Genomic DNA, 12484 nt, shown 5'->3' on the forward strand with positions numbered 1-12484 from the left:
TAATTTTATTGAAATTTCAATTAGATTCTTATATTATTTTTCTTTTTAATCGAATCTCTATACTATATTAGATTTTATAACTAAATTTCTACTGTGACAAAAAGGTTGAAATTAACAGAATATTCAGTTAAACTATACAGAATATTCAGTCAAGTATTAGGCATATTCATTTTGTTTAACAGAATATTTTCTTAATTTTAACATTTTTGTCACGACAGAGACTTAATTACAAAATCTAATATGATATAAGGACTCAATCGAAAAGGAAAAAAAAGTATAGGAACCTAAATAAAAATTCAATAAAATTATAAAAACCGACAAAATAATTAAACCTAAAAAATATTATAAATAAATAAATATATGTATTCAATTTTATAATTTATATTAATATATATAATAACCTTATTAATTTAAATGTCATAATAACACCATTGATCGAATTGAGATATTTCGCCGTATAAATGAATTGTTTAGAATTTTTAAAAAACTTAAAAGCCATTTTTTGTTTCATCATAATATTTTATTTTGGTATAACACAGTTTTTAATAAAAATATACAAGTAGATACTAACTACCTATTAAGTTGTATGATTATTGATATACGAATTTCATGAAATTTGATATGTTTAATTATTATGAATAAGGGCCACATGTATATCACATGATCAACTATCATCAGCTGGCTAGTGTAAACGTACGTTTGATTGTAATTATGGATTTGGTTTGATTATAAAAAAGAATAATTTAAGTGAATTAGAAAGAGACATTCTATACAATTTTTTGTTTTCAATTTTCAGACATTCTATTATCAGAAATTTATAGCATGTTCTCTTAATTTTGGTAGAGACAGAAAGAAACAGAAAGGCATATGGTTTAGGTGAGCTGGGATAAAATGATAGGGAGTAAAAAAGAGGGTGGTCTTGGGGTGAAGGACTTACATGCCCAAAATCTAATTCTATTGGAAAAACAATTTTGAAGAGTAGCTATGCAACCTAATTCTCTACTAAGCAAAATATTAAAGGATAAATATTTCAGATATGGAAATGCATTAACTGCAGAGGTTGGAAGCTTACTTTCATGGGACTAGCGCAGTATCCTGGAAAGATGCAAAGTTGTAAAGAAAGACTTGAACTGAAAAGTAGGATATGGTAGCGGCATTAAAGTTTTTGAGGATCACTGGCTACCACCTCCTTTTTCTTTCTGCATTAACTGGAATTTAGCTATCTAACCGCAGTGTAACTCAATTTTTTGGGTGAAGGACTTCATGTTCAACCCACGGTCATGGAACCAGACCTTGATTCACAGTGTTTTTCTTTCGAAAATAGCAAGTAGAATCCTTACAATTAAACCTACAAGTGAAGAAGATAAATTGCAATGGTGTCTCAATAAGACAAACAACTATGATGTCACATCAGGCTATAACGTTGCTTACCAATTCTACCATGTTTGCAATTGACCATTGCCCAGACATAATGCAGAACCACCATCTCTAGACTCAACTCTGGAAATTTGCAATCCCTCCAAAAATCCAATTGTTCCTTTAGAAGGCGTGCCATGAAGCTCTCCCAGTGATGTTGAACCTCAATGCCAGATTTACTTCTTCAAGCCCAGAATGTACTCGTTGCTGCAATGACCATGAATCAATTAATCATTGCCTTCTTATTTGTGCGGAAACGAGAAGCGTTTGAGAGAAAAGCTCTTTGGCCAGATTCCTCCCTTCTCAACCATACGGTCACTTTCATCAATGGTGGCTGAGATTGATGGTAAACGTTGGGCAACAGAGCAACAAAGAGGACAAGCTCAGCTTTGCGGCTATTATCTGCTGGCAGAATTGAATTGCTAGAAATCTTTGGGTATTTGAGAGAAAAAAGGTGACACCAAAGGAAGGCTTGGAGGTAGCTTCGAAGATCTTCTACTCCTTTAGATAAAATAGTAGAACCTCACAACCCTAACTTCTCGACACTTTCCTTTTCCTTAAGTAAGTTTATGTCTAATTATTCATCACTTAGTTGATTTTATTGGGATACCTCCACTTTATTTGTTATTTTTGTCCTGAATTTTGGACTATTTGTATTTCTCTCATTATTGGAATAAAATAATTGTCTTTGGTAAAAAAAAAAGAAAAACATATTATTATATCAAATAAGATTCATATTATAAAGACTAATATCTCGGCCGACCTCCCGTACGTGGACTTCACCAGTGAACAAACCGGAAGGTTCCTGACTCCCTTCAGTATGGAATTCACACACTCGGAGATATTCGTCGTCATATGTCCGAATCTCCTACCCTCATTCCAATGTTGAGTCCACATCGCATACTCAATCCTGTTAGCTCAGTCACACATGACAGGGTTTTCGGTTCGTAGAATATCAAACGAATAATCAAATTCAACCTCAATCTTGGCATACGCCGCATTTACCAAAAGCCTCTGTGCATCCTTGCCCTTAAAAGTCAGGGAAAAATTTGTAACCACATGCCGAATACAGAATGCACAGTATGTAGCAGGTGGTAGCCAACCTCCATCGGGAGCCTCAAGTGTCGCCTTGATACCGTTGTGCCGATCTGATATCACCAGAATATCCGGCTGCGGAGTCACGTACTAGAAGAGGTGGAATAAGAAAATAACCAGGACTCAGCATTCTCACCCTCCACGAGTGCAAATGTAATAGGCAGGATGTTGGAGTTCTTATCTTGTGCAATCGCAACTAGCAACGTACCCCCGTATTTTCCGTACAGGTGGGTCTCGTCGATACTGACCAACGGCTTGCAATATTGAAATGCCTCAATACACGGTGGGAATGTCCAAAAAAGCCGGTGAAAATAGGCTTGCGAGTCGTCCACATGCCCACCCACTCACACAGGACTCATCCTCAATACTGCAACACTACCAGGCATCGTCATCTGCACACCTAAGACCCATCGCGGCAACTCATTGTATGACTCATCCCAATCTCTGTAAATCTGTGCCACGGCCTTCTGCTTAGCCAACCAAACTCTCCTATAAGTCGGCCTAAACCCGAAATGTGCCTCTGTGGTATTCAGTAGTACCTTGATATAGACGGCTGCATCAGCTCTAACCATCGGTAGTATGAAGGCCGAGATCACATGATAATCAAGACTCCTGTGATCGCTCAAGATCGACGGCCTCCTCTTTATCCTGAAACTACTGACCAACCTGAAACTCTGATAGACCTCCGGTACCCTGAGTATCTCTGCACCAAATCCAATAGGTTTCCCAGGAGCCCCCTCCTATCTGATGGCATCCAAGTCCAAAGATGAAAAGTGCAGGGGGTACTGCTGAGTCCCTGAGCTGGACACTCCACCAGTCCCAGCTGGATTACTCGCTCCTATGTCATCACCGCTATCATCGGCAATGATGTCCGTCTCCATATCATCAGCATCATCATCATCCGGCAATGCATCGTCTATACCATCAGGTGCCCCACGCTGTAATGAAACCGGCGCCCTATCAATAATACCAACTTCTCCTTCACCACTGTGGTTGAGATCAACTGCGAGGACGGGGAGGCAACCACTATTTGCTGAGGTGCAATCACATGCACGCATGAAGATGCACCAACAGGTCTCGAACTAGAACAAGTTGCCGTTGCTGGAGTTTAGGTATTCCGGTTCGAACCACTTGAGCTAGAGACTACATCTACAAGCTTTGCCAATAGCTCAAGTGTCTTGACCTCAGGAAACTACCGACGACAATGGAACAGAACCTCCAAATCCTCGTCACTCCCTATGACAAACAAATCGTATTTCACATCATCTCTCAAAACTGAAATCAGAATGCGATAGAATAACTTCTCAACCCGTTTCATGCCTTGCAACCCCAGTTTCTGTATTATAGAATTCAGGAACTCAGCGAAGCTTGTTGTAGGTTTCAGAAAAATACCGAGGGAATCCTTATCGTTAAACTTAATACCAGAACATGTTTTATTCTTAATCAACCCTCTATAGTGCACCAACACTAAAAAACTGTCCTCACTAGCCATTGTGTTTCACTCTAATGAGAGGAATTCACATTCACACCACATTTATACACGTCGGGGGCTTGATAATTTGAAACAGCCTCGTTCGAATTACTATGTCATTCCTTCCATGCATAATTCGAATTAGTCTGATTCGAACTGCCCTAACACAACATGAATGCATAATTTGAATCGAGCTGATTCGAACTACCCTAAAACTACATGCATACATAATTCGAATTGGTCTAATTCGAATTACTCTTGGTTTTCCTAATTTGAATGAGTCTCATTCGAATTACATAAGAATGTGCTTTTGGATGATCCAGGTCACGTTTTTTACTTTGGTAGAATTGTGTAATTTCATCCTCTATTTGGTTTAATTTCGCATTTTACCCTAAATTATACTATATATTTTTATTTGTTAGATCTAAAAATTTAATTTTATTTTAAAATAAAGAATTATCAGCCCCTAAAGTAAAGACCAAAATCTTACTTAACCCTTTTTTTCCTCATAACTATATATAACTATAATTTTATATAAAAGGTATTTATATATTTATCATATTCAAATAGTTATAAAATTACTATTATCATATTTAGAGAGATAATAATCTAAAATGATTTTATTTGTCTTAATTATTCACTTATTAATATTCATGACTAGAAATAACATTTTTTTCAACTACAACTTTTACTATTAAAAATAGGTTAAATTATACAGTTGGTCCCTACACTATCAGTGAAATTGTAAATTGATTCCTACACTTTAAAAGTTTATAATTAGGTCCTAAAGAGAACTAAAATTTGTAATTTTAATCCCTGTCGATCAAAAAATATTGATTTAACAGAATATTCTCAAAATATACTTAGAATATTCTGTTAAAATAGAGAATATACTGAGAATATTTTGTTAAATCAAACACTTTTTGAATGATGGAGACTGAATTGTAAATTTTAATTCTCTTTAGAGACCCAATTACAAACTTTTAAGGTATAAAGACCAATTTGTAATTTCACTAAAAGTGTAGGGACCAACTGTATAATTTAACTTTAAAAATATGTTGTAACTGACAAATAAACTTATTCAAAGATACGTCACCGTATGTTGTGTCAAAGAATATTGCTGAAAAATTTTTTGCAACAATTTCTTAAGTCGTCTATAAAGATCATCTTATATGAGCAACAATTCTTGCTGTGATAATCAAATTTTGTCAACATATTCAATCGGTGTCATAATTCATCATTGCTTGCAGTATCATTGATTGTTGGCAAAACCAGTATTTGCCAGCAACAACTTCATTCGCTGAAATAAGATGTCATTACCCAAAAATAATATATAAAATATAAAATAACTTTAAATTGCTTTGAATTGATCTTCTATTATTTCTCATTATATTTGCGGTTTTTCATATCACCAAACAACATGATTTATGTTTGGTAATTTTGTATCAAAATGGCTTATAATAAAATGAATGTTGTTTGGATTACATTATTTAAAATTACGTTTAGACAAAAATTACTAAAAAGGACATGAATTTATATCATTCAAATTTATATTATTTTAACACTTTTTGACTATAATTACTTTTGAAAGCAATTTAAATTTATGTATTGAAAATTAGTACTCTTTTGTTATAATTTGTTAGTACTCTTTTTTAGTACTCTTTTTGTATTTAATTATATCTTTTTAATAAAATTTATATTATAAAAATTAATAATAATAAATAAAATATATACTAATTTAAAAATATAAACTAAAAAATATACAAAGTCAAATAAAAAAAAAATAAGGTTCTATAAAAAAATATGTATTAATAAAAATTATTAAAAAAAATTATGTGAACAATTGTAAGGTCCCACATCGGTTGGGGAGAACGATATTGTTCGCTTTAGTACACAAGGCCTCACAATTTTTCCTTTGACGATATGGATGTTACGCGAAATCTCCCACACTCACTCGTCAAAACGAGTCATACTAGGGAGAGGTATCCACACCCTTATAAGGCATGATTCGTTTTCCTCCCCAACGGATGTGCGATCTTACAACTTATATTGGATTGGATTGGGTTGTTGGGGTGCTCTATTTTTTTATGAATGGAACAGGGGATGATGTTGATGAGGTTAGGGCTATACAATTTTAAACTGGTTTTTGGATTTTGGCTTTTATCTCTGAATAATTTTGAATCCTACACTGAACATTCAAGTTGACCGGGACATTTATCAACATGCATTTTGAAGAAAAATTTGCAGTTAAAATCTTAGAAGAAAATCATTGTTCATTATTATAATTAGTTACTACTGCACTAATGCTTTGATGCAGTAAATTTTGATAAAAACTAAAATCTGCACAACAATTTTGGCCATCAAATTTGTTGTACTTATCTACAAAAATTTTTACCACAATTTTATCCATGACTAAGCATGTTGTTATATTATCTAATTGAAACTACATGTATTTTGTTATAGCTGAGGTAGTTCTACTAGAAAAAATAATTAAACGTATGCTGAAAAAGAAAAGAAAAAGTACTTTAAGTAGTGCGATAAAAATTGAAATAGTAATATAGTTATGCACAAGTTTATGCTATAACCTTTTAAAAGTTTTAATTGTGTTACCTACATTTTTAAAGCATATGAAATTTCTAAAATAAGATTATCAAATGAGTACTTAAAAAAGAATTCAAGGCAATATTTTATCTACAATTTTATGTAAACCTTAATTACATTATATTCAAATTCCAACAAGAAAGTACTTAAATGAGTACTTAAAATTGATAAAATCTTTATGGAGAACCTTTATGCTTTATAAGAAAATATAAATTCCTATTTGTTTTTATTTATCTTTTTAGTTTTCTTTAAGGTTTTGCAATTTTCAACTGATTTTTAGATTGTGGTTTTCATCTTTAAAGTATGCAAAAAATAGTGTATAATTATCTGTGACTTTTAATTTTAATGATACATAATTTTAAGCTAAGGTTATATTATCTCTTTTTTTATTATGTAGATGACTGAATTGATTGATATTATGATACATCACGGGGGTAATTTCCAAAAAAAGGAAGACGACAGACTGGTTTATTCTCCAGATAACAGGGTTTATTTGGGCGATCTTGATGTGGACACTCTGGACGTATTTTATGTGAGGAACTACTACAAAGAACTTGGTTATGGTGAGATACAGAAGTGCTGGTGGCTTGTGCCTAGGAGGAACCTAGAAGTTGGTTTGAGAAATCTAGACAGCGATAATAAACTCATGAAAATGTGTTACCATGCTCAGCAAAACAAAGAGTTGGTTGAAGTGTATTATGAGCATGGTGTCTCACTTTCGGAGGTATTAGAAAGTGATACTAGTGTTGTCTACTTGGACGATGAAGAAGATGTTGGGCAAAGACCAAGTGAGGCTCCCATTCCTAATTCTAAACCCATCCACTTTAGTTGATGCTCCCCTTCCAAATTCTAAGCCAAATGAACAAGAGTCTAACTCCAATCTTAGGTTAAGTGTAGCTCTAACACCCACTCCTACTACTGCCAACGTTGTCCTCATACCTAAACCACAACCATCCAAGCCTACCAATATTTCTAATAAACTCAAGAGAGGGATAGCACATGTTACTCAAGTCTCAGTTCATGCTGATGATTCTTCTGACTCTTATGAGAGTGCAGAAGATGAACTATATAGGCTAGGTTTGGAGGGTAGTTTTTCATTTTCAGATGAAGAACTTGTGTCTGTCAAAGGTAGGAGGAGTTCTCTTAAGTTTAAACATGCCTCTGCCTCTGCATATGCAAAACTTAAGGAGAAGATTGTTATTGAAGATGATAGACTAGTGGAGGATGCCTCGGATGACGAAGTTGACATTGGTTTTGTTGGTGCAGACTTTGGACTCGATCCTGGTGCCAATTCTGATGGGGTTAATTCGTGGTATTTTGAAGAGATGAAGACCCCTCCCAACTCTGATGAGGAGCTAACAGATATTGACTCCGATGATGATTATCCATTGTTTAGAGATGGAGGAAGATTTGGAGAGTTAGTGCTGGAGGTTGGTATAAAATTCACTACTAAATGGGAGTTCAAAGAGGCTATTAGGGAGTACACAATTCAAGAAAAAAGGAGACTTAGGTTGAAAAAATGATAGCAAAAGAGTGAGAGCTGTGTGTAAAGTAAAAAAATGTCCATGGCTGGTGTATGCCTCAAGAGACCATAAGGATACTTGTTGGTAGACAAAAATATTCAACAATGACCATACTTGTGCTAGAGAGGGCAGAAACAGGGCTGCCAACTGTAATTGGGTGTGTAGTAAACTGGTAAAAAAAGTTAGAAAGTATCCAAACTTCAGGCATTGTGAAGCAATGACATATTTCAAGAAGAAGAAATTCTCCACCACCGAGTTCTGTCACAGTCAATCCATTGCATGGTACTAGCTCAGGAACAACATCAAAGATGGCAAGTTTAATGAAGTTTGTGCTTACTCTCGGTTTCAAAGCACCAAGAAAAAAGGCTTGAAGAAATTAGTTAGATGTGCTTAGGGAGGTTATGAAAATTAGTATGTGACATTAGGCCTTTAATGTTTTGTTAAAATTTAGATAATGACTACTAAGATCAGTCCTGGTTATTTTGATATCACATAGGATCTTTTGATGTTAATACTCATGATGCTTGGTTATGCATCTTTTTTGTTCAACTATCATAATTAATTTAATATAAATCTGGTTTATTGGTTTAACTTGCTTATTGTAATCTTATTTAAATATAACTCAGTTTTGCTGAATCATGTGTAAGTCATAGGAATACCACAAATTAAATAATTCATTCCATTCAAAAATTTGTACACAATACATCTTCCATTACAACATTACACATGAATTCTTCCATAATTTTTTCTTCAAAATTTGTAACACATCATTAACAAAAATACTACCATCATAAACACAGCTACCATCAACAAATGGGTCATAAATTTCAGACTTCTTACATCATCTTCCAACCTCCTAACCCTCCATACTAGGTTCATCTTCATTCCACCATTGACTCTATCAGAATCTGCTATTCCAACATTTTCCTCTTGTCCAATGTCAGCCCAAACAAACATACCACACCAAATCTTCTCCCTTGTCTGAAATGAACCAACAAAAGATGATGAAATCAAAAGATGATAAAATGAAGCAGGTAAGAACAAACGAACAAAATATCATATATTTAACTTACATTATAATTGGGACATCCAAAAAATAGCTTGTTTGGATTTGATTCTGTTTCAGACCATCGCAAAATTGGACGGTAACCGCACCCACACCATTCCAGCACCCTCGCACTTTGGTTTCGGCTTTGTGACCTGGCCCAGTTACCGCTTGAAGGAGAGGGAATCGAGCTTCCAGCTGCGGTGCTTCCACCACCCACCATGGTGCTGCAACTAATAGCGACGAATGACAAAGATTTAACAAGAAGAAGAAGATAAAGAAGAATAAGAAGACAAGAGGAAGGAAGATGGAAGTTGAAGAAGAACCTAACTCAGATAAATGAGAAAAAAATAGGGTTTTAGGGACTAAATTGGGTACAAATACAACCCTCACCACGTCAGCTAGCCGTTGCAGGTCCAGCGTGGCAGAGAGGGTGCCATCATGGCACTCCGTTTGCTGAGTCATCACCGAAAAGGGTTGAGGGACCACATTGGTACCCGGATCTGAATCTGGAAGACTAGTATAGGTAATTTTAAATCTCGAGGACCAAAATGAGTAATCGCGTGAATTTCAGGGACTAAAATGGGGATTTAGTCGGGTTAAGTTAGCTATTTTAACCCAATTTTGAGAATATTTGATTTTTGGATAGAATATTCTGTTATCTCAATCTCAAACGGTTTTGTCACACAAGGACTAAATTGAAAAAAAAATTAACGTCTAAGGACCCAATTGAAAAAAAATATAAGAACCTAATTAAAAATTCGATAAAATTATAGAGACCTGCAGAATAATTAAACCAAAAATTAACAAGAATAACAAAAAAATATATATGTCTCTTATTAGTGTTTTTGTGTTCTTTCTGTCAAAATTGATACAAAATACATTAATTCAAGGATTTGGATCCTCTAAAGTTTGAATTTTACTTTAGAGAGTAAAGTGTGATCTTTTACCCTTAAATAGTTTCTCTTTCATATTTATTTTTGATCCCACCTATAAAATAAATGGTGAGAGATCATACTTTATTCTTTAAAGTAAAATTTAAACTTTAGAGGATCCAAATCCCTAATTCAATATCTGAATACAATATCTTTGTTTATATTTTTATCTATCAAATACAATTTTATATCTCTGTATTTCTGTCTCGGTAATTTACACCGATAACAAGCACAACCTTAAATACTTAATCTAAGTAAGGAGGTGTTTGGGCCTCTTGTCTATTAATCCCATGTAGGAACAAATTCTTTCGTATGTCTATGATATTTTTTTATTTGAATATATATTTACATAAACATTCTCTCTTGTCTCTAGATAGTTTTAAATGTTTCTATCATGAAACACAGAAATAGTGAAGTGAAATGGAGTAAGGATGGAGAATAGAGAGTGGAAAAGCAGAAAGTGGGATAACGGAAATGATACACAAATAATGGAGAATAGGATTTAGGGTTTATTGTAAAAATAGAAAATAGGATTTAGGGTTATCCTAAAAAAATTTTCTGAACTTGGTAATAATATTTTCTTTGAAGAATTTTCATCACCAAATTTGTCAAATATCCACATGTCGTATTAAGCTACATGCAATAGTCTTATTAAACAAAATTGGGACATTATTACGGATCAAATAGACATTAAAGTTGCTTTTCGCCATTAATGTATGCTCTTTTCCTAAATCTTGTAATAACACAGGTGTTTCTTTTTTGGGTAATGCTAGGGAGACAAAAAAAACAATCAGAATTTGCTTTATTTAACATTCATTCATTGTTGCAACAATTAATGAATGCTAAATAAGGCAAGTTATAGCTGTGTTTGGCTGATTTTCTTTGGTTATCAAATGTTTCTGTTCTTTTTTAGTGTCCTCAAATTTTTTCGGATGAGTATCAAAAATTAAATTAAATTAAATTAAAGGAAGAGAAGTCCTTTTGGATTAATTTTTGTTAGACTTAATTAGGTTATTTACATGAAAATTCTTGGTCTCCTGAAAATTGAGAAATTCTTTGGGTTTGAATGTGTATGATAATGAATCCGAATAGAGAGACATATATATTCCAAAGACTAACATCATATCACAAAGGAGTAAAAAGGAGAATATGAGCATGCTAGCTTTATTCACTCATTTTGAAGCGCATAAACAAAAAGGAAGTGAGTGGATTATCAAGTAAGCAATATTATCGCCATGTCTTGACCCACCAAAGCAATTTCTCCATCTCATCAAAATGGGCACTGAATTATGTACAATATATGTTCATTGAGAAAGTTTGGGAACCAATAATATTATATAGCCAACATTGCAGTCAATATTTAACATAAAGAAATAACTATTTAAAATTTTTAAAAACAAAAACATGCATCCGACGCTCAATTAGAAGAATTATCTGAAATTTAAACTTAATAAAAATTCATTTTTAGTAGATTTCATATTGAGTTTATTTACTAACATGCTATAGTACTAGTTAAAATTGGTTGCTATAATGTTAATTAGTTACGTTCCTTAACATTATTCATGTTCATTATATTGTTCACCAACACACACTATATATACCATAAATATTTTACATGAGTTGTATAATTCCAATACTCCTCAATGGCTAAACTTGAGTCTGATCACACTCCCCCACCCACAATGAGCCCTACCATAAGCAAACCATGTTACCCTCCACAAAATTCAGGTGGCTTCAACTTAATGGTTATTTTGGCGGCCGTTCTATGCGCCTTCCTTTGCGCGCTAGGCCTCCTCAACACCATGCTACAATGCGCGAGTCGCGTCCTCACGGAGCCTTTACAATGGATTGCTACCAGAGGGATCAACTCAGGGCTCAAGAAGAAAGAAATGGTATCTTTGCCAACCTCAATTTATAATAGTAACAGCCATAATAATAATAATAACAATAGTAATAGTAGTAGTACTAGTAGTAATTCAGGGTCATCACCATCTTCAGGTTCTCCTAGTTGTGCAATTTGCCTAGCTGATTTCTCTGATGGAGACAAGATAAGATTTCTTCCAAAGTGTAATCATCGTTTTCATGTGGCTTGCATTGATAAGTGGCTTCTTTCCCATTCCTCTTGCCCAACATGTAGGAACTTCCTCAAGTCCAATGATTCATCACACCCTTTTCATATTCTCATAGCTTAAGTCTAATTAGTGTGATTAATTATTACTATACTTATGTACGCTTATATGGTTTTAGGCGAGCTCTATATGGTGTAGAAGGAGAAATTCTTCTACACATGTATGTATGTGCTGTCAAAGTCATAGAATAACAATCGTCTATTATGAGAGATAAGCAGTGCTTTTTAGGCATTGCATGATTTTTTTTTTTTTTTTTAATCATGGTGAGG

The 12484-nt window shown here is 33.9% G+C and overlaps 1 protein-coding gene across 1 annotated transcript; it reads left to right on the forward strand.

Moving 5' to 3' along the window:
* LOC107637670 (RING-H2 finger protein ATL74-like) lies at nucleotides 11730–12278 on the forward strand. The gene has a single exon (XM_016341043.2). The coding sequence runs from the start codon at nucleotides 11730–11732 to the stop codon at nucleotides 12276–12278; it is 549 nt and encodes a 182-aa protein (XP_016196529.2).

The sequence above is a fragment of the Arachis ipaensis genome, chromosome B04, assembly GCF_000816755.2.
Source record: "Arachis ipaensis cultivar K30076 chromosome B04, Araip1.1, whole genome shotgun sequence".
Lineage (NCBI taxonomy): Eukaryota > Viridiplantae > Streptophyta > Magnoliopsida > Fabales > Fabaceae > Arachis > Arachis ipaensis.

What these genes read in the sequence shown, in the direction of transcription:
- LOC107637670 (XM_016341043.2), top strand. Translation starts at nt 11,730, where the DNA reads ATGGCTAAACTTGAGTCTGATCACACTCCCCCACCCACAATGAGCCCT.